Source organism: Selaginella moellendorffii, unplaced genomic scaffold, assembly GCF_000143415.4.
Source record: "Selaginella moellendorffii unplaced genomic scaffold, v1.0 SELMOscaffold_39, whole genome shotgun sequence".
NCBI classification, from domain to species: Eukaryota; Viridiplantae; Streptophyta; class Lycopodiopsida; order Selaginellales; family Selaginellaceae; genus Selaginella; species Selaginella moellendorffii.
The window spans coordinates 1,399,625-1,420,097 of record NW_003314300.1 but is presented as its reverse complement, the minus strand read 5'-3'; the positions used below and the strand labels follow the sequence as shown (position 1 = coordinate 1,420,097).

At 45.5% G+C, this 20,473-nt stretch overlaps 4 protein-coding genes, 1 long non-coding RNA gene and 1 pseudogene across 8 annotated transcripts; 3 read left to right on the top strand and 3 right to left on the bottom strand.

Annotated features, from left to right (window-relative positions):
- Positions 1–994: 994 nt before the first annotated feature.
- On the top strand, positions 995–3,547 carry LOC9659597 (protein disulfide isomerase-like 1-5). 3 transcript variants are annotated; one of them, XR_002993413.1, is made up of 13 exons: positions 995–1,487; positions 1,568–1,697; positions 1,753–1,915; positions 1,968–2,086; positions 2,135–2,215; positions 2,272–2,358; positions 2,416–2,487; positions 2,546–2,614; positions 2,664–2,744; positions 2,809–2,943; positions 3,003–3,056; positions 3,104–3,314; positions 3,434–3,547. XR_002993413.1 is itself a non-coding variant. In XM_024684090.1 (12 exons), the coding sequence occupies exons 1-12, from the start codon at positions 1,015–1,017 to the stop codon at positions 3,248–3,250; spliced, it is 1,611 nt and encodes a 536-aa protein (XP_024539858.1). In that variant the 5' UTR covers positions 995–1,014; the 3' UTR covers positions 3,251–3,384. The 3 variants fall into 3 exon arrangements, 2 of the variants coding, with proteins under 2 accessions (XP_024539858.1, XP_024539859.1); XM_024684090.1 differs by lacking the exon at positions 3,434–3,547 and having other exon boundaries at positions 3,104–3,384; XM_024684091.1 differs by lacking the exon at positions 3,434–3,547 and having other exon boundaries at positions 1,333–1,491; positions 3,104–3,384.
- On the bottom strand, positions 3,276–3,939 carry LOC112349515. Its single transcript, XR_002993414.1, has 3 exons — positions 3,846–3,939; positions 3,749–3,790; positions 3,276–3,699 (listed from the first exon to the last, which is right to left on the bottom strand). It is a non-coding gene; the product is annotated as an uncharacterized LOC112349515 (long non-coding RNA).
- A 77-nt stretch (positions 3,940–4,016) lies between these two features.
- Positions 4,017–5,102, top strand: LOC112349474 (annotated as a pseudogene).
- A 7,592-nt stretch (positions 5,103–12,694) lies between these two features.
- On the bottom strand, positions 12,695–16,431 carry LOC9660127 (DNA polymerase alpha subunit B). Of its 2 annotated transcripts, XM_024683882.1 has the most exons (16): positions 16,040–16,431; positions 15,899–15,974; positions 15,402–15,533; positions 14,997–15,342; positions 14,848–14,943; positions 14,720–14,796; positions 14,591–14,666; positions 14,375–14,542; positions 14,221–14,325; positions 14,070–14,165; positions 13,918–14,010; positions 13,817–13,858; positions 13,598–13,767; positions 13,410–13,536; positions 13,143–13,356; positions 12,727–13,091 (listed from the first exon to the last, which is right to left on the bottom strand). In XM_024683882.1, the coding sequence occupies exons 1-15, from the start codon at positions 16,110–16,112 to the stop codon at positions 13,156–13,158; spliced, it is 1,878 nt and encodes a 625-aa protein (XP_024539650.1). In that variant the 5' UTR covers positions 16,113–16,431; the 3' UTR covers positions 12,727–13,091; positions 13,143–13,155. The 2 variants fall into 2 exon arrangements, with proteins under 2 accessions (XP_024539651.1, XP_024539650.1); XM_024683883.1 differs by lacking the exons at positions 15,899–15,974; positions 16,040–16,431 and having other exon boundaries at positions 12,695–13,091; positions 14,997–15,350; positions 15,402–15,474.
- Positions 16,432–16,531: 100 nt separating this feature from the next.
- On the top strand, positions 16,532–18,655 carry LOC9659595 (cAMP-dependent protein kinase catalytic subunit beta). Its single transcript, XM_024683885.1, has 13 exons — positions 16,532–16,636; positions 16,722–16,796; positions 16,889–17,044; positions 17,142–17,263; positions 17,320–17,374; positions 17,447–17,521; positions 17,578–17,671; positions 17,735–17,798; positions 17,865–17,926; positions 18,025–18,091; positions 18,158–18,205; positions 18,256–18,373; positions 18,430–18,655. Exons 1-13 carry the CDS (start codon positions 16,562–16,564, stop codon positions 18,532–18,534), a joined length of 1,116 nt encoding a protein of 371 aa, XP_024539653.1. The 5' UTR covers positions 16,532–16,561; the 3' UTR covers positions 18,535–18,655.
- A 98-nt stretch (positions 18,656–18,753) lies between these two features.
- LOC9660126 (aspartyl protease family protein 2) lies at positions 18,754–20,458 on the bottom strand. Its single transcript, XM_002978924.2, has one exon. The coding sequence runs from the start codon at positions 20,154–20,156 to the stop codon at positions 18,768–18,770; it is 1,389 nt and encodes a 462-aa protein (XP_002978970.1). The 5' UTR covers positions 20,157–20,458; the 3' UTR covers positions 18,754–18,767.
- Positions 20,459–20,473: the final 15 nt, after the last annotated feature.

Here is a 20,473-nt window from a genome sequence, read left to right as displayed (position 1 = left end):
GCATTGCTACATGCAATGCATAGCAATTTTTTTTAAAAATGAACTCCTTAAGAATCCACCAAAGACATGCTCAACATATCAATCATTTACTTTTTTATATCTAATTATTTTTTCTATTTAAATTTTGTTAATTTAAAATAAAATAAAATAAATAATTTATAATAAGTTCTTACAGACAATCAACCTTTAGTTTGAACTCATATTGATATCTCAAATTAATGAAAATGTTTTAGTGTGCCTATGTATATATGTATATGTACACACACACATATATATGAAATAAAATTCTACCATTAGTAATAAACTTGTCCAATGAAGTTCTGCTGAATATTATAGTTTCTACCCAGGTATTTCTAGCTTGCAGTTACAAAAATATAAACCATAATATATGTTATAGCTCATTATTTGGGCTAAATCGAGGGAAGTACTAGTGACTTTTTCTCCATTTATTTTCTTGCATTGACCAACTTGTATTTTAGTTCCTGTGAGATACACAGGCCCTGTGCAAGAAGCACGATATCTACCGAAGGGAGCAACCACCAAAGTTCCATTCATGTTGGCAATGCAAGTGCTGATAACAGCAGAAACAGATTTGGCCCCGCAGGTTGCTATCAAGTTATCATCATAATACGTGCTCATCATTAAGTTTGAGCACATCCCTAATCCACCACAAGCCTTCCACACAAGACACACAAACCCAAAGTTAAATACAAAAGCAAATTTCTTATAATTATACTTACTGCATTTGCTTGTTGAATTGCCAAAACTAAAATGAACACCAGAAGAGCAAATACATATAACATTCTCTGAGATTTGATTTGATAATATACTGTTTACATTGATATTAACAGTCTTAATTTTCTGGCTGATTTTCCGAGGATTTTTGTGTGCAGGAACGCTAACATGCCATGGAATATTCTTGGAATAGTCCCTTGGTTCGTGAATAAAATTTAAAAAAATAGCGTATATTCTAGTAGTATCGTTGGAGGTTTTTCATTTGGTCGATCCAGGGCAATGCAGCTTCTCCGGGCGCTATGGCTTCTCTCTGTGCTGCTGTTGCTACTCCTATTGCCGCTTGGGATTCACGGCTTGGAGAGCGTCGATCGCGATGCTCTAGAGGAAGAGGATTTGGATCTGGAAGACGAGGATCTCGACACAGTGGAAGGCCCCAGGAGCGATGTGTCTATGAATTTCGTGGCCGATCTCACAGATGAGAGCGCGCCGCGCGTGATTTCGTCGCGGGAGTATGTTCTTCTTCTAGGGTACGCGAGCTGGTGTAGCAGGAGCGCGGCGCTGCTGCCGGAATTCGCAGCAGCAGCATTGGATCTTGCTGGCTATGGCGATGGCAATGGCGGCATTCTCTTTGCCAAGATCGATGCCATTGCGAATCCAAAGACCGCCAAGCTCTATAATATCAAGGGATTCCCGACAGTGCTCTTCTTAGTCAATGGATCTGTCCAGCAAGCATACACGGGAGGTGACTCTAAGTCGGTAAATTTTCCTCTTTCTCGTTCTTTTGGTTCTTCCTCTTTCATGCTCTAAACTAAAAAGAGATTTTTCTGACCAGGGAGGAGATTATCGACTGGGTGAGAAAGAAAACTGGCTCGCCAGCCTCTACAGTGGTCTCAACGAAAGACGCGGAAAATTTTCTCGCGAATAGTTCTGTCATTGTGGCCGGATTTTTCGACAAATTTGAGGTGAGCTTTGTCCTCCTGCTTACGTAGTTTGCTGGATTTATCAAGTTTTGTCCAGGGAGATGACTACAAGAGCTTTATCGAAGCTGCAAAGCAGGAAGTTGGCACACCGTTTATCCAAACAAACAGCCTCAATGTGGCGCAGACTTTTCATTCGAGTATTCGTAAACCACCGATGGTGTGGATACAGAAGAATGAGCCCGAGTTTTATGTTCCTTTCGGTAAGACCAATTCTCAATCTTCATTCTCAATCGAGACAAATGCTTGTTTCAGATGGGACTTTTAGTGCACAAAATCTCCTGGATTTTGTCGAGCTCAACAAGTTCCCTGTCGTTGTAAGGATGACGTCTAAGAATGCTGCCAGAATAAACTCCAGTCCTCTTAAGCTTCAGGTTTGATTGTTTTTTTTCTTTGTGTGTCATTTTCAAATCCCTGTGCAGGTGTTACTGTTTGCAAATGAAATCGACGTGAAAACTGTGTTGCCTCTGTTTGAGGAAGCTGCAATGGCATTCAAGGGCAAGGTACTGTGCTTTGAGTCTGTTAAAAAGTTCTTGAGAGCTAGCTTATCCTTTCGCAGTTGATCTTTCTCGTGGTAGAAAACAGTGACATGGACTTTGCAATGCCATTTCTCTCGATGTACGGGGTTCAACCTGAGAAGCCTGTTGTGAGTTTTGATGTCGTTTTGTCATTTCACATTGTATCTAATACGGCCGTACAACAGATCGTTGCCTTCAACTATGACAATGGCCAAAAATTTCTTCTGGAGGAAGATATCAATCTGCAGAACATTCTGGTTCGTAATAATAGTATATTCACGAAGTGTTGCATTTCCAACAGCATTGTATGTCCAGGCTTTCTGCCAGAATTTGTTGTCTGGAGATCTTACACAACACTATAAATCAGAGCCTATCCCTTCCAAGGTACTAAGACTTTAGTCTTGGTTGTCTTGACGGTCGTGGATTTGTGCAGGACGAGGGAGATCTACGAATTGTAGTTGGGAAAACGTTCGAGAAGATTGTTCTTGATGATTCCAAAGACGTCTTTCTCCAGGTTGGATGTTTTCTTATTTTTACGTCCACTCTTTTGTCTAAGAGGCTCATGCTTTCGATCACAGATAACTAGCCCATGGTGCGGAATGTGCGAGACAGCCAACAAAACAGTAGCTAAACTCGGGACGTTTTTCAAAGGCATTCCATCCCTTGTCATAGCGCAGATTGACACATCTTCAAATGAGCACCCCAAGTTAGAGGTAATATTTTCAAAGTGTAGCCTATTCCCGTTTCTCAACTTTGTTTTTCTCCTTGATAGGTGACGACTTATCCAGCATTTTTGTTCTACCCCGCGGGCCACAAAAACCAACCTGTAAGTCCAGTTCCCTTTCAAAAACTCGGTGTAACTCCTTGCCACAGATCACCGCTCACGCAAAGACAAACTTAAAAGGCCTGGTCCAGTTTGTGAAGAAACACGCAGCCATTCCTTTTGCAATGCCAACGACACAGCACACCAAAACCAAAACGAGCTCTACATCATCACCCCCTGATAGAGACGAGCTGTAGCGAAAACTCCAACGCTACAATGTGGTAAATAGCAAAGCTGCTCTCCGGTAAGACGAGAGAAGCGGTAAGCTAAACTAACAAGCATAGCTTTTTGTTTCTTCCAAGCTTGAACAGTGGTGTGAGTTACTGCTAAACGCTTACTTCCAGAGAACGCTTACTTCAATTTGTTTTTAATTCCTCCAGAAGAAGCATGATAATAGACTCCCGAGCATGCTCACGTACAGGAGCTCGACAATCTTCTTGTCGCTGCTCAATCAAAGGCTTTTGCAGTTCACTGCATTAGCAGTATAGCCGCAAGATTCAGGACCTCGTCACAGCTGCAAAGATATAAGGTGTCCAAGGATGTCCGAGATAATGGCTTGGATCTCCAAAGAGGAAAAGGGAAACTTCTGATATCCAATGGATACCTCATCCAGGCGAAACACACTTGGATTCGGCAGTAGAGATATCTGGAAATGCGACCAACACTTAGTCCGAGAAAACAGATTTTTTAGCTACCTGCTGGGATGAATCTTCAAACATGAAACTATTAAAAGGAGGCTGCCAGCAGGAAAAAAAAAAGTTAAGAGATTGAGAAACTCATCGGTGAGAGTACCTGAGGAAAAATTCGATCGTGAAACACGTCGCGTGTGGAGGGAATCAGTATAACCCTCGCCCCTGCTCCTAGAAACTGGCAGTAATCCTCTAGCTATACACATTGAGAAACCGTGAATGGCCAAATAGGTGCGTTAGTTTTTGCGTTTCTTTTGTTTCGCTGATTTTGGTTTGTGGATTGCCAAAGTTTTACTTGGACCGAGGGCATTTCTACGACTTCACTTCCTTGGGTGTGTGAGTTTGTTTTTTGCTCTAGATTGTCATCTGATACTTCCGTTTCGTGTTCTACAGTGAGGGAGCTCGATGTTCCGGGTGTGATTCACGAGAGGAAAATCTATCCTTTCGAGTTTTCGTCAGTGGAAATGCAATATCACTCGTAACAATGGTGTCAACGTGAGGCTCAGGTATACATTCACGGCTTGGATATTTTTTTGTAATGGATTGTTTTGCCAGATATGTTCTTAAGGTGACTATAACTCGCAGCTACGTACCTAAGATTGTGGAATACTGGGTAATGAGATACTTGTGGAGAAACATTCATCGCTCTTATGTGCTTTGTTTTTACCAGGTTCGAAAACTTCTAGTGCACCCCGACGTGAACAACAGTATCAAGGTGAAAACATCGATAGTTTTCTTTTTAAAAAAGGTTTTTCTCTTTGTAGATGGAGGTCGGCATCGAGGATTGCTTGCATATCGAATTCGAGTACAGTAAGAGCAAGTGCGTTTCGAATACGTGGAAACACGCTTTGTGTCAACTGAGCGTGAGTGCTTTTTCTGTGCCAGATTCCACTTAAAGGATGTAATCGTCGGGAAGATTTACTTTCTTCTGGTCCGCATCAAGATAAAGCATATGGAGATCGAGATTAGAAAGTGCGAGTCGACCGGCTCAGGTGCCAACGCTTACAACAAAAGTGAAACACTTGCAAAGTTCGAAATCATGGATGGAGCGCCTGTCCGTGGTGAGAACTTCAAGTCTTCAAGAGCATCGGATCTCAGCACAGACGTGTACACGCACCTCTGCTTCGCGTTCGCGAGTGTCAACAGCACAACTTTCCGGGTGGAAATCCCGGTGGAGAACATCGATATTGCGCGACAGTGTACGGGCCTGGTCAAGAGCAAGAATCCGCTCATCAAGACCCTCCTCTCGATAGGTGGCACCGGGTCCAACACGACGTTCTTCTCGCAGAGGGCGAGCAACAGTTCCCGCAGGGGCGAATTTGTGCGGAGTAGCATTGCCTTGGCACGAAGTTATGGGTAAGTTAACACTATCTTCCGGAGTTCTTGGAACAATAGATCTAACTTTGTGTGATCACTTTCCAGGTTTGATGGCATGGACGTGGACTTGGAATTCCCTCACTCGCCAGCCGATATAACCAACATAGCTTCGCTCTTCTCCGAGCTCCGCCAAAGAAATCGTCTTTGAGGCACAGTCGACGTATTGCAACCGATTGCTACTCATCATCACCTGTGTCGTTCATCACCATCCTGTTTACTTTTCCCAATCTTCTCCGTTGACGGAATGGCGTTGATATTCTCAATATTAATTCGTACACGTATATCAGCAGTGACACATGCACATTAGGGTTTGAAGAGTTATTGCACAGTGGGAAATGGCGTGTGTTTAGGGTTTAGGGTTTAGGGCTAGAAAAGAGGAAAAGCTTAGAGGTAGAAGAAAAGCAGATTGTCCAGCTTCTCAGCAGCTTCAAGCTTGAAGACAATAAGAAAGTGGAGGCGAAACAGGAATTGAAGCGACTAAATGAAGGATTCAAGCACACAGTTGCAAGGTACCTAGAAGTAAGTGTGTCAGGGGTTGGCCATGGGCCCTTTGTCATTGCAGAGATTGTGTCTTACAGCTCTTGGGAAATCTAGTCTCTTTCAATGGAAACTTGTTGGAGATTGGGATTCTTTTATGAGCTCGAGGGAGGAGAGTTTGGGACAGTTTATCTCTTTGGTGACCCTTCCAGTTTGCATGAGGTGACAGCGTCATGGTTTGTTCTAGAAGTGGCAGAACAAATGGCTAACTTCTTTGCGACTCACTTTCCAGCAAAGGATGTGCCAAGGTTTCGTGAATTGGTATTTGTTACGGGTAGCACCACTTTCAAGTTAGCAAATGGATCTTGCAAAGAATCAAATGCTTCCTTTTTAAGTATTGATTATACAAAGTACCCAAAGTGTGCCATCGAGGTTGCATACAAAAATGAAGATGTGAAAACACTCAAAGCAGAGGTCAAAAGATGGGAATATACTGAGTCAAAGAAAACCTCATATGCTCTACATGTCAAGTTCAACTGCTTCTAGAAAGAAGTTAGTAAAAAGCGCAAAGACATTGATTTTAGTCCGAAGGTGTGCTCTGAGGATAATAAGGACAAATTCCATTTGAAGTTCCCATTGAGCTGGTTGTTTGCAAATGTTGAGCCGAAGCATGACTTTCTCGTGGAGTGTGATCTCCACGAACTCCAAAAGCACATTATGACTGTGCTCTTCAAAGAGTACCAGGGGAACAGGATTGTTGTTGACAGATTGCCAATGAACCCTGAGATCAATGACAGGCTTTGTTGAGACTATGGGAGAAAAATGATTCTCTGTGACAATGCCAAGGTAAATTTTCATTATAATCACTAGAACTAATTCTTTGGTTTTTGCAGTGTAAGGTTGGATGGTACTATTTGGATTGTGCTGGGTTTGCGGACCATGAACCACTTGATGACATCATCTTCTACTGTCAACAGATAATGTGGAAGTGGTACAAAACAAGGCAAGGACTCAAAATACACTGAAAATTCGTGCCATGCAGAGGTGGTGGAGACTAGATATGATCAAAGAGTGAAACTCTGTACTTCTTCCTAGAAAGACAAACCTTAATGTTGTGATCTGGCATGGACGTACATGATAAAGCACATTAGCCCTAGATGCTTCGAATATTCTCTATTTCTGTGAGCTAGAGCGCGAAAGAGCAAGGGCACGAGAGGGCAGCAGCAATGCAGAGCCTCTTTGCGGGAGCATTTGGTCAGCCGTGTGTCATCTCGATCGATCTCTCCGACATGGAGTCGCGCAAGCAGGTCTGGACTGTGCCTTTGCTCTTTCTTAATCTTTGGTCTTTCCCAGGCGAGCATCAGATGGGGATGGTGCCTCTTTTCCAGGGCCAGGAGAGTGTTAGGATCATCCTTGTTTCCCAATTTTTAGTGATTTTTTTTTTTCTGTTTAGGTGCGTATCAATCCCCTTCCCGGCTGGAAATCGAGCATCAAGGAGTGAAATACTCTACCAACTCTATCAGTGATTCCCTGCTTGACGTGTGGATGCTCGGCATCAACAAATGGTCCCATCTAGCAAAAGAGAGAGTAGAACACATGAATATCCATCTATATAACCAGCAATAGAACGTTTGGTCTTTTATTCCTCGCGTAGGATAGTAACTCCATCAAAGGCTCAAACGAAAGATTGTCACTTGTTGTAAAAGGACCTGACGCAAACGCAAGCATTAGTCAACCTCGTTGCAAATGGAGGATAGTAGGGATTGTGGCTTTGGGTGCGACCCCTCGGTGGACTGTGAATGCCGCAGGCGGGCATTTGCTGCGGAGACGATCTCAGAGGAGGGCGGGTTCCAGAAGCAGATTTATGGACGACCTTGGAGAGAACATGGAGCAAGTGGACTGCCGTGTGAACTTGGTCGTACCAAACAACGGAGAAAACACGATCTAACTGGGAAAAGCAAAAGCAGGAGCTTACCATTATCTAAGAGTACTACTCTGCAGCCGCGAGCCAACCTTGTGCTGGAGGCGAGGTGATCCAGCCCAGGACCCACCGGTGGCAGTCGTTCTTTTTGTTTGGAACGTAGACACAAAGCTCAGTTGGGTTTTGCTCCCTCGACAATTCCTAGTTCTTCTCCATGCCACAAATCTCTGTCGTGCCAGAGCAACATATCCTCTTTCCTCTCTTGCAGCAGCGACACCATGAAATTCATATTGCTAAGATATTTTTGCTCGATCTTACTTTTTTCTAGGATTTACAGCAGAGACTCTCCACGCTCTGCTCAAAAGCTTGACGCTCTTGCTCGATCATACGAAATATATACTGCTGCAACCAAAACAGATCAAACTCAACGTAGTAGTCACCCTTCACATCAGCAGTGAAAGACGACACTGGAAACTTCACCACAAAGCGCTCTCGATTCTGCTCATTGCAAAACTCGGGCCCAAACTGGATCTCCATCCCATCGTTGCCTCTCTCCCTGGCTACAAACGTAAAGTCGTCACCAGGCCGCGCAATCTTCACCCCGATCGCCACCAAGCAGCCCGACTCCACCCACAGATCCAAAACCTCCCTTAAAACTTCCAGTGGCTCGTTCTTGTACGCCACCTCCAACACCGCCCGCGCTGGCTGCGCAAGCGACGACCCAGAGAAGAAGCAAGCGTCCGGCTCCTTGTCGCCAGAGATGGTCCGCAGGCGAGACGCTCCAGCGCCAGTGATCATTTGTGGAAGAGAGGCTAGCCCAATGCCCGGAATCTGGAGGATGTGAAAGATGATGGAGCGCTCTAGCGCAGATGACACGGTGCTGTGGACTATTGACGGATCCCCATAGGCCAAAACCTCACCCCTCCTGTACTCTAGCCTCCAAGTCGAGTCGCAGCTACACATCCAGGCGTCGTACACCACCCATGGGACATTTGTGGCCACGAGAAATGGCCCCCGCTGCCCTCTGCTGTAGGCGGCAATCGCTTGCTTCGATAAAGCGTCCATGAAACGCTACAAATCGCTTGCCCTAAAGTTCGAATCAAGGGGAATGGCACATTCCAGAGGGGAGAATTCATATCATTGTTACAATGTCAGTGCCAAATTAGCTGTCATGAAGGAGAATTCGTCGACTCTTAGAAGTGGGAAATTCTTCGATGCATATTCAGGCATGTAACGCTCTTTGGATTGATCCCGGCCACAGGAAATCTTTGGGGGGGGTTTAAGGTTTAAACCCTAAACCCTAAACCCTAAACAACCTCGGGCCATCATATAGTGAGTCTAAGGTCTTCAAAGACTTGCTTCTCGTGGTAGTCAACAAAAAGCGGGAGATACTGTTCAGATGGAGGTCTGTGGATTTTGACTTGGAGCGTGAGATCCAATTTGGAACTGACTCTTCTCGAAGTTCCCAGGGCTTCGTCTACACGTTCCCAGCTCATTACTTCTCTATGGACTTGCCGGAGGGCTCGAGCTTTACATTCGACCAGTTTGACCTTCAACAACACGTCTTGTGTAAGCTCGACTAGCAGCTGGCTGCAAACCGTGCAGACATCGAGTCTCCACTTGTGGATGCGGCTCTGTATTGCACCATCTGTACTTGCAAGAAACGGGAGAGTGCTCGAGGCAAGGTAATCACGTGCTGCTACAGGGATTGTGACATCGTAAGGTTTCATTGCGAGTGTGTTGGAGTAAGCTCCCAGGGAGAGCTCCTGCCCCTGGTTCTGTGACAACTGCGATCAAATCTGAGAGGACATCAAGGAACACGTAAGCAGGCAGGAGAAGAAAGAAGCTGGGCAAGATAAAACTTATCGCAAGTGATGCAAGTGATGGAGATTTTACTTCTTTGTTCTGAAAGCTTACATTCTTATAAGTTTCATTCCCATTAGGGGTTTTTCATTTGTTCCAGCTTCTGTGTTAGAGCCACGTGGCGTACAGCCACCTGGCTTGAGTTGCATTCCTTCAGTTTAGGGCTTTCTTAGTTTTCTTTCCCATCCTGTGTGAAATCCATCCTAGGGGATTGTTCGGGGAGTGTTCTCATTCTCTATAGAGTGCTAGGCCATGAGGCTTGGCTTCTCTCATCATGGTATCAAAGCAATAGGTTAGATTTTTTTTTTTTTTTGGCACAAGCAGTGCCATAGATGCTAGGACAGGATGGCATCATTTTTTTCCTCCAAGCAGTTCGATAGGATGAATCATCTTGCCTGGAAAGAATGTGCATAGTTCTGGTTTATGAGGTGGGGATTCTAACCTATGGTATCTAGATTGAGAAAATGCCCGTCTAAGGACAATGATGATACAGATCCATACAACAAGTGGAAAGACCTGGATGCTAGGGCAAATGGAGCATTAGGAGGAGGACTTGGCCCTCTCTACAGTGTCCACATGAATGTGGAGAAGAGTTCTGCTGAGAATTGGAAGTCAATTTGTGAAATTATGGGAGTGGACTTTCAAGAAGATGGTGGACGTGATTCTTTGTTACAGTGAGCTATACAGTCTATAGCAGCAGCCACACGAGCATGTGCATTAACTCGTTGTATGGATTTGTGTCATCATCATCCTTGGATGGGCATTTTCTCAATCCAGATACCACAAACCAAAATCCCCACCTCATAAACCAGAACTGTGCACATTCTTTCCAGGCAAGGAAATTTGTCTCATCGAACTGCTCCATGTCTCTGGAGGAAGAAGACAACGCCATCCTGTCTTAGCATCTATGGCACTGCTCGTGCCAAAAAAAAATATAACCTATTGCTTTGATATCAGGTTCAGATACCAGAGGCTTGGACTGGGCAACGTCCACACATGGATATCTTATGGCAGTTTGGCTGTTTAGCTTTTTCTCATGTTCCTAATGAACTACGCAGGACATTGGATGTTAAATCCAAGAAGTGTGTATTTATGGGCTATAGTGATGAGCAGCGAGGATACCGACTCCTTCATCTAGACTCGGGAAAAGAGTTTGTGAGTTGAGATGTCATCTTTGATGAATCTTATGTGTATTTTCAACGTCACAAGGATCCAGGAGTTCTACAGGTTTTCTTTGTGGAGAAAGTAAGGGCGAGCTCACAGCCTGTTTTCTTTCATCCATGGGAAGATGAGGAGGATGATCCTCTACCTCGACTTGGCTGTGCTTATGCTCCAGCTGCAGGGGGGGCTTCAACCTCTGCTGTGACACGAGCTCCAGAGCCTGATCACGTTCCTGAGGTGGTTCCTGATCCTGAGCCCGAGCACAATATACCTGAACCTGAGGATATGGTTCCTGAACCCGTGCATCACCGAGATCCTGATCTTATCCAGGTTTTGAGCTGCTCTGGTCGCCCTTTAACCTATACAGCGAAGGGTGGAGCTTATCAGTGAGAGCAAGCTGAGAAGCGAGCACGAGCAGCTGCTAGAGCTTCTTACATCAGAGTCAAATGGCTATATTCACAGCAGCAGAGGTGAAGATTCCTGTTACGCTTGCACAAGCTAAGAAATCTCCTTATGCTGCTGCATGGGGTGATGCTATTGATGCTGAGATGTGAGCTCATGCAACAAATGAAACCTGGTATCTTCCTGATGAAGTTCCTGACAATGCTAATGTAGTTTCGACAAAGCTACTTTTCTGCGTGAAAGCTGGACCTTCAGGAGAAGTGCAGCGCTTTAAAGCTAGGATTGTGGCACGAGGCTTTACTCAGATCGAAGGCATAGACTTTACAGAAACTTTCAGCCCGGTCGTGAAGATGGCTTCTATCAGGCTGTTACTTGCTTTATGATCTTTATGTGGAGCAAATGGATGTGAAGACTGCATTTTTACATGGAGAAATTCCTGAGAAGGTTTACATCCAGCTCCTGACAGGCCTCGATCCGAGCCAAAGGATTTATCGGCTGAAGAAGGCTTTATACGGCCTGAAACAAAGTCCACGCATCTGGTATAAGAAAATTGATTCTTTTCTGATTTCTCTTGGATTCCAGAAAAACCATGCCAACTCAAACGTTTATATGAAGATTGAGGATGGTGCCTTGGTCATTTTGGCCTTGTATATGGACGATGGTATCTTTGTTTCCAACAACAGAGATCTTCTTGCTGAAATCAAGAGAAAGCTAGGAGCCCAGTTTGAGATGCAAGATCTTGGCCCCGTGCACACTTTCCTTGGGATTCAAGTTCAGCGACCACAGCCAGGAGTTGTGACACTCTCACAACGAGCTTATGTGGAGGAAGTATTGCGCAGGTTTGGGCTTGAGAACCTCAACCCTTCTGTTACTCCAATGCAAGCGAGTAGTCATTTGTCTGCTGAGATGTCTCCTAGTGAGGCTGAGCTTGTGCCATATCGCCAGGTAGTTGGATGCTTAATCTACTTGGCCGTTTGTACCCGCCCAGACATTGCTTATTCTGTGGGAGAGGTGGCTAAGTATATGGCGAATCCAGCCTAGCAACATTGGCAAGCTATCTTGCGCTATCTCAGAGGCACTGCTAATTTTGGCCTGAGCTATCAACGGCAGGTTTCTGGTCACGCATTTATTTTGCGAGGCTATGCCGATGCAGATAATGCAGGGGATCCAGCTATTGCTTTTTCCTTGGTGATGGAGTGGTAACTTGGAGCAGCAAGCGGCAAGCTGTGACAGCCTTGTTAACAACTGAAGCGGAGTATCTAGCTTTGACAGGGGCAGCACAAGAGGTGAGCTGGCTTCGTGAGCTTGTAGGGAGTATGCAGTTAGGATAATCAATTGGTGATTGCTCTTTATGAGAATTTAAGATATCACACCAAGATGAAGCATATACAAATAAAATACCACTACATCATACATCAGAGAACAAGTGATGGGAGGAGAGTTGACACTTAAAAGTACATGGCAATTGAGGACTAGGTTGCTGATATATTCACTAAGGCTCTTCCACCTATTATTTTCTGCAAACATCTAGAAGTGCTTGGAGTATGCAACCTGTCCTTGCATCCAGCATTTTTGTTCTACCCCGCGGGCCAGAAAAACCAACCTGTAAGTCCAATTCCCTTTTACAAACTCGGTGTAACTCCTTGCCACAGATCACCGCTCACGCAAAGACAAACTTAAAAGACCTGGTCCAGTTTGTGAAGAAACACGCAGCCATTCCTTTTGCAATGCCAACGACACAACACACCAAAACCAAAACGAGCTCTACAGACGAGCTGTAGCGAAAACTCCAACGGTGCAATGTGGTAAATAGCAAAGCTGCTCTCCGGTAAAACGAGAGAAGCGGTAAGCTAAACTACAAGCATAGCTTTTTGTTTCTTCCAAGCTTGAACAGTGGTGTGAGTTACTGCTAAACGCTTGCTTCCAGAGAACGCTTGCTTCAATTTGTTTCTAATTCCTCCAGAAGAAGCATGATAGTAAACTCCCGAGCATGCTCGCGTACAGGAGCTCGAGTCGCTGCTCAATCAAAGGCTTTTCCAGTTCACTGCATTCGCAAGATTAAGGACCTCGTCACAGCTGCGAAGATATAAGGTGTGTCCGAGATAATGAGGAAGAAGGAAACTTCTGATATCTTTCAACCTCCATAACCTTCAGCATAAACATTTAAGAACATACGAATCGTTTGAAACAAAGTCTTACCACGCTGTGCTTGTCAAATCTTAATGAAGGAAAGTTTTGCTCTAGCTCCAATGCTGCTTAGTTGAGGAGTGCTTGGCAGTGTCACCATAGCTTCCACAAACGTCCCTCCCATTGCCCCTTTTGCCAGTCGACCGGGATTTACAAGCAGCGTAGTGAGGTTCTCTGTGCGTGGCTGGGACTCGTCTAGCTTCACACCAGGCGTGTAGCTTAAAGACTGCAGAAGAAAAATCATGAAAATCGCGTCAGTGAGATACTTGGAACTTCTACCTTGACGAAAGGGACCAAGTCCGACGATAGAACGATGATATCTGGCGTGCAAGGGAGGTCCAAAGCACTGGGATTGACAGCCAGGTCCAAACAAGTGCCTAACGCTGGCGGAAACAATGGATAAAAGCTGGACAAAAAGCAATACAAGAGTCAGTGTTAAGGTAGATTTTTGGAGCAAGCTTTGATACCTTCTTTGGCCAACAAGCTGTGCTCCCAGCCTCGACATTCTATCGCTGGAGGTGCCCGGTGGATTTCGAGCCGCTTCTTCACTGCTTAGATGTCTAAGGATATCTGTTGTGCAGCAGCCAATGGATACCTCATCCAGGCGAAACACACTTGGATTCGGCAGTAGAGATATCTGGAAATGCGACCAAAACTTAGTCCGAGAAAACAGATTTTTTAGGTACCTGCTGGGATGAATCTTCAAACATGAAACTATTAAAAGGAGGCTGCCAACAGGAAAAAAAAAAACAAGTTAAGAGATTGAGAAACTCATCGGTGAGAGTACCTGAGGAAAAATTCGATCGTGAAACACGTCGCGTGTGGAGGGAATCAGTATAACCCTCGCCCCTGCTCCTAGAAACTGGCAGTAATCCTCTAGCTACACATTGAGAAACCGTGAATTGGTGGACAGCAACATATGAAGCAAAGAGTACGAACCCGTGTCGTTATCTCCTCTTGAAATACATGAGATAAAACTCTATCAGTGATTCCCTGCTTGACGTGGGGATGCTCGGCATCAACAAATGGTCCCATCTAGCAAAAGAGAGAGTAGAACACATGAATATCCATCTACATAAAATTCTCTCACCAGCAATAGAACGTTTGGTCTTTTATTCCTAGCGTAGGCTAGTAACTCCATCAAAGGCTCAAACGAAAGATTGTCACTTGTTGTAAAAGGACCTGACGCAACAATCTATAAACGCAAGGATTAGTGAACCTCATTGCAAGCATTCCATGCAGACCATGTGTAGCGGTTGTGGTGTCTGGGTCTTCACTGTAAGATTTGTTGCTTGCCTCTTTGCAAGAGGATTATCATCCGGCGCCGAATGAGGAGGAAGTGGTAAAGAGTAAAAGATCCGGCTAGCAACAAGGCAATGCCCGCTCGGATTGTGTCCTTCCACCACAAGTATCTGGAATGCAAAATCGCACTTTGCGACGATAAAAGGAAACTCTAGTACCTGGCCCGGGAAAAGTGAAAACTGGCTTATCTCACGAAGATCCAAACGGACTCGATGCCCCCCAGAGTACTCAACGCTGTTTTAAGCTCTTGTTAGTGAAACAAGCTTAAACGAAATTGGAGCTCGCACCTGCCTTCCAGCAAAACAGCGTTGGGATCTGCTTCTTCTGTATCGTAGCAAACTCTTCCAACAACGAGAATCTTTTCCTGAAACCGTACGTCGATAAAACTTGGAGCCATCACATACAGGTAACTCACCTGAGATGCATAGGCAACATGCTGCGACAGCGGCACAGATTCGTATTCTGAAAATGCTTGGACAAACTTTTTGATCCTTCTCTCGAGTTCGTTGAACTGCAGAACAAATTTTCAAAAGGACCGATCCTGGAAATAAGGGAAAACATTACCCTGCTTTCGACTTGATCAGCCATGTATCTGCAACCTGGCTTGAGCCCAGTGCTAAGCTCCTCGAGCTGACACCTTCGTACGTCTTTCAGCTTGCGTAGAACCAGATCTTCGGATTGCTGGATATCATCCACTGCACTCGAACTAGCGTCGGGAAGGTGATCGTTGAAAACAAACTGGACAGTGCACTTGGTTGTACGTTGGCTGAAAGGCGTCGTCGGACTGGGAACTTGTCTGGGAGTGACTTTAACCCGTGGTTGCGGCGGCGTAATGTATTGAGCTTCTCGAGAGCCTACCACTTTGTTGGGCGTCTTGCTATCCACAAGCATTGCATCCGCAGTGAAGAATCTGTCCCGCTGTGATAGGTAAGCGTCGATAGAAAAAAAAGAGAACACGAACACTCTTACGTATCCAAATCATCCTTCGTGTAGATGTGCATCCCCCCATGCTCACGAATGAAATCGTTTCGCTGCTGAGTTTGTAGAAAAACTCGAAACTTGTCGATGTGAGAGTTTAGTAGTGTATTTTTCTCCAGCTGCCTGAATCCATAAAAGCATTAGTATTCATTTTCACAAAGGGAAACAATTTGTAACACAAAGAACGATAAGAAGAAGAATAGACTGAGGAATGAATCGTTATGAGAACATAAACACGGAAAAAAAAAAAAAGAAGAGATGAATAGAACAAACAAGGAACACTCTCACACAAACAAAAGCAAGGAAATCCACACACATACTCACACACTCACAAAAGAATAGAGTGAGCAAGGAAATCCAAGGAAATCCACACACACATTCACACACTCACAAAAGAATAGAAATGAGCAAGGCACACAAAGGAAGATCCACACACACTACTCACAGATAATGCGAGGGAGAAAACCACTAGGAAAGAAGAAACTCACGAGTTGAGGTAGAACACCTCCCAGTGCTCCACTAGAGTCGAGGGCTTCAATCCAAAGCTCGAGCAAAGCGACACGCCTAAAGGAAGAAAAAAGATCCAACACGATCATGAGGAGAATGTAGCTACACTGGAGCGCACTTACATTGCCGGATGGTGTCCGCATTCTCCAGCGCGAAATTATTCTCCTGGAACACGCGGCCAATCTCTTCCTCCATCGCGACTTCTTGAAAACCCTAAACCTCTCTAGGGAGCTTGTGGATCTTGTCTAGGGCCTTCTTGGACGCCCCGGCTTCTTGGAGGAGTGGAATCGCCTTGGCAGGATCGCGCCGCGCCATGGCCATCTTCAATGCGTCCTCCGCGGCCTGGAGATCCTTCTCTCGCAACGAACGCGACGGCGATAGCTGGGTTTGGTCCCCAGCTGCCAGCGCCAATTGCCGGTTGGCTCTCAGGGTCTCCGATGCCGCGATTGCCCTGTCGATCGCGCGCATTAGCGCATCTGGATTGGGGATCGCGCCTCCTCCTCCAGGCATCGCGGGAGTTCTTCCTCCCTAGGGCTCGAAGCTCGCGTGGCAAGGTATATACCAGGCGAATCTAGGCTTCTCTCACGTGGCATGCGTACCAACCACCGTCTCGACGCTCAAGAACACGAGCAGCATCTCCAGCCATGGCGATGCTCGCGAGGATTTTCACGAAGAAAAATCCTGACGCGGGTGGTGGTGAGGATGAAGCACCAAAAAAGGTAGTGGAAGCTTTTCTTCTTCGTGTTTTCGCTACATTTTTCTTGTTCTTCTGGGCATTGAGTTTTTTCGTGTGTGCCAATGCAGAGACAAACAATGCTCGCTAGAGTTTTCACGAGAAAAGCAGCTGCTGAGAAGCCTGTTATACCCTCAAAACCCAAGGTTGGTTCTTTTGGCTCTGGAAATCTCTAAACCTCCGATCGGATGTTCTTCTTTTCTTTTCTTTTCTTTTTTTTTTGTTTTTTGGTTTGCAGGTGTGGCTTGGGCAGTGTAAGATCGAGGAGTTTGAGCTCGGGCGTGTCCTGGGGACTGGCAGCTTTGGCCGCGTCCAAGTAGCACACCACAAGGCCAACAAGCAAGTTTGTGCTGTTAAGTCTTTGTCAAAGGCGTCTATTGTCAAGACAAAGCAGGCATGTGAACACTCCTTCCGTGATTAGTCATGTAAACAGGTTCTGTGGTTTCTGTTTGTTTGGTATTTAGACTTTCAGCGTCTGATCGTTTTCACAGGTTGCTCATGTGATGGCAGAGAAGAACATTCTTCAGAGGCTTGACTTCCCGTACATTGTTAATCTGCTGGGATATTGCCAAGACGACAGATGTGTCCACCTCGTCATGGAATACGTTTGCGGGTAACTTCTTTTTCTTTTTGAGCTGAGAAGCGTTTGATCCAAGTGTTGATGAACAGCGGTGAGTTTTTTACTTATCTTCGCCACACGGGTCGATTTGATGAAGCAACATCTGTAAGTGAAAATGATGTCTAAGATTTTGAAGTGGTGGTGGCCATCTCAGTTCTTCTTTTAATATCTTTTCAGAGATTCTATGCTTCTCAAGTTCTTCTCGCCTTCGAACATATCCATGGAATGGATATTATCTATCGTGACTTGAAGGTTCTTGCGTGCGTATGTCGCTAGTGATTATATTTCTAACATGTGGATGTACTCAGCCTGAAAATTTGCTTCTTGACGAGAAGGGAAACATTAAGATAGCCGACTTTGGTTTTGCAAAGCAAATTGACAGAAGAACGTATACTCTATGCGGTATGTGGTTTGCAAACTTGCCGTAACTATCTTTAACTATCTCTTTGAAGGACTTTGCAACAGGAACGCCTGACTATTTGGCTCCAGAGATCATTCTCAACAAAGGTCACGGAAAACCTGTTGACTGGTAACGCTTGTTTTTCAGTTTTTTTTCTCTCGCAAATTATCATAAGCTCACTAAGCTTTCCTTCAGGTGGGCCTTTGGCGTTTTGATTTACGAGATGCTCGCAGGGTATCCTCCATTCTACGATGATGGTTAGCTCTCGAATAACTCACATAAATTCATCAAAACGGTATACATGGCGCTTCAGTTTTACTCATTGTACCATATAAACCCGCCATGGTTGTTGCAGATGCTATTGGAACATATCAGAAGATCTTAGCGGGTAAATTACAATTTCCAGGACACTTTTCCCGCAGGCAGGTTTCTTTTAATCTACTATCACTTCCGCTTTAGGATTGAGCTCAATTGTAGACATCCTGCAGTGCGAAGGATCTCGTAAGAAGGCTTCTCACTGCAGATCTCACCAAGCGGTACTGCAAGCACTCATTATTCCGTTGACGCTTACATTGTCTTTTTACAGGATTGGCTGTCTGAAGGATGGTGTGGATGAAATAAAAAATCATTCTTGGTTTGCGAACGTGAAGTGGGACAATGTCCTTGCTAAAAAAGACACTCCGCCAATAAGGCCGAAAGTAGCGGTATGTCTTTATTTTCTCATTTAGACTTCGGTACGATCTATGCATGGACACTGCAGGGCTTGGATGATACAAGCAATTTTGAGGACTATTCGAAACTGGAGCCGATGCACCATGAATTCGAGCTATCAGCGGAAGAGCAAGAACTGTTCAAAGACTTGTAAGAGATCATTTTTTGGTTTCTGTATTTTGTTTGTACAAATTGGCAAACTGCTGCTCAACCCGTACTTAGCTGTTGGGAGTGATTGCACCAAAAAAAAAAACGTGCTTGCTTCCTTCCTGTTAGTACTGGTGGTCCCGTGTACGCAACGCAACATCTGCTGGCCTAATTGGGATATGTGCTCGTAAGCTTTGCTTTGCATTTTTGTTATCATCTTTTTCTTGTTTACTAAGTTCTTTAATCGATAACACAGCTTGCACGGGCAAATCCAACTCGCGACCTTTGGATATCGTATTCGACCCACAAGTTCTGTTGCTGATAGTTCCCAATGACGTTAACGGGATTCGGTCCCCCATCTTCGAACGCGAAACACATCTTAACATGATTCTGGTACCGAGCAACAGGGAGAAGAACACCGATGGACGGGATTCCGATCGTAACTCCGTCTTCGAAAACCAGGGACAGAGATGGAAGAGTCCGATGAAGCTCGTCAATGTCGTCGTTGGAAACTTTGAAACATGTGCCGAGATCACCGAAAGAATCTCCCTCGAGATGTTTGAGACTCGGCGGCCGATGTTTCAAGAATGCTTCTCTCAGCTGGCTATGGAAAGGACGCACAAAACTTGAGAAACTGGAGCCAGAGTCGAGAATGACAACGGAACCCCGTGGTAAGAGCACAAGCTCGTGGCTGTTAATACTCACTCCTTTCAGTGCTACGTGATAGAACTTCCTCTGGAGCTCGGAGTTTGTGAGAGCAACGGACGTGTACTGAACTTGCTCGTGAGGAAGCTCTGCGTTCCCGAAGAAAACAACGCCGGTGGAATTCAAGTGCGAGCTCCTGTCGGGAAAGCAGTGAGAAAACTTCCAACCAAACCGCTGGCCGAGCTGCATTGGAAGAGCCATCTTTCCAGCATTTAAGCCCAGGATACCAGACGCTCCAGTCGGAACGAGCTCCAAGTCGCCCTGTGCGCAGCCGAAAGCAAAGTCCTGCACAGTTACAGGTTTTCCTCCGACGACTGTCTCCATTATGAGAGTGTCGGTCGACAAGCTCCCGTAGCTGAAGCTCCCGTCTCCGTAGAAGGCAGCGAACTGGCACTGGCTTCCTCGAGCGCAGTAAGCGTAAGTTCCTTGGCTGCTGTTCGAACATAGCTGACTGTTGTTACAGGTGACTGGCTTGTACGAGACTGAGCGAGCAGCGTCGTAGATGGTGTCTACTGAAGGAGCACAGACCTTGCAAGGCAGACACTTGAGCCAAGTCAGCTCGCTGCCCGTGTCGACGATGAGGATGGCTTCCTGGCCCGGCGAGCCGAGCTTGATACTCGTGTAGTACTCACCGAATTTCCGTCCGAGAGTGGTGGTGGAGCTCCGGAGGGCCGCGGGGTTCTTCGTGTGCTGCTGAAAGATGTGAGCGGAGTATGGAAAAAGAGACTTTTGAGCAGCGGAGCTGGGGCTAGGATTGGCTTTCACTCGGAATTGAGGTGCTGCGACATGGATGGCTTTGAATCCGATCCCTCCGCCTCGAGCGGCGGAGTCTCGCAGCACCAACTTGGCATCGATCGAAGCAGTAGCAACGGGAGAAGCATCGGAAATCCAGCACAGTAGCAGCAGCAGTAACAGGATCATCATTGAGGAGTGGAGAGGAGATCCAGGGCGCTTCTCGAAAGCTCTCGCTGGCGGGACTTTTATGTTCTCCGCCAAATGGTTGGCAACAAAGGAAGGACTTTGGGACCCAGAAGAACACGTCCGGGGCTTCCAGAATCAACGTTTCAACTAACTTGGCAGTGGTAAGAGCAGTGAAGTAAGATCGCTCATACTTAATGCGCTTGTGTCGTGTTCTCTGTTCTAGGAGCCTACGAGTTTGGATCGAATTCGTTAGCAATCTCAGAAAGATCCCAGTAAGAAGTAGTCAATTGGATCTTGTGATTGGTTTTTTTTTTTTTTTT

What these genes read in the sequence shown, in the direction of transcription:
- LOC9660127 (XM_024683882.1), bottom strand. Translation starts at nt 16,112, where the DNA reads ATGGAGGAAGAGATTGGCCGCGTGTTCCAGGAGAATAATTTCGCGCTG. An exon ending in GCTGTTTTGCTGGAAGGCAG is followed by an intron (nt 14,667 to 14,719) that starts GTGCGAGCTCCA and finishes AGCTTAAAACAG; the next exon opens with CGTTGAGTACTCTGGGGGGC. An exon ending in CAGCTTGTTGGCCAAAGAAG is followed by an intron (nt 13,537 to 13,597) that starts GTATCAAAGCTT and finishes CTTTTTGTCCAG; the next exon opens with CTTTTATCCATTGTTTCCGC.
- LOC9659597 (XM_024684090.1), top strand. Translation starts at nt 1,015, where the DNA reads ATGCAGCTTCTCCGGGCGCTATGGCTTCTCTCTGTGCTGCTGTTGCTA. An exon ending in TTCAACCTGAGAAGCCTGTT is followed by an intron (nt 2,359 to 2,415) that starts GTGAGTTTTGAT and finishes GCCGTACAACAG; the next exon opens with ATCGTTGCCTTCAACTATGA. An exon ending in CCAAAGACGTCTTTCTCCAG is followed by an intron (nt 2,745 to 2,808) that starts GTTGGATGTTTT and finishes TTTCGATCACAG; the next exon opens with ATAACTAGCCCATGGTGCGG.
- LOC9659595 (XM_024683885.1), top strand. Translation starts at nt 16,562, where the DNA reads ATGGCGATGCTCGCGAGGATTTTCACGAAGAAAAATCCTGACGCGGGT. An exon ending in CTATTGTCAAGACAAAGCAG is followed by an intron (nt 17,045 to 17,141) that starts GCATGTGAACAC and finishes TCGTTTTCACAG; the next exon opens with GTTGCTCATGTGATGGCAGA. An exon ending in TCCTCCATTCTACGATGATG is followed by an intron (nt 17,927 to 18,024) that starts GTTAGCTCTCGA and finishes TGGTTGTTGCAG; the next exon opens with ATGCTATTGGAACATATCAG.
- LOC9660126 (XM_002978924.2), bottom strand. Translation starts at nt 20,156, where the DNA reads ATGATGATCCTGTTACTGCTGCTGCTACTGTGCTGGATTTCCGATGCT.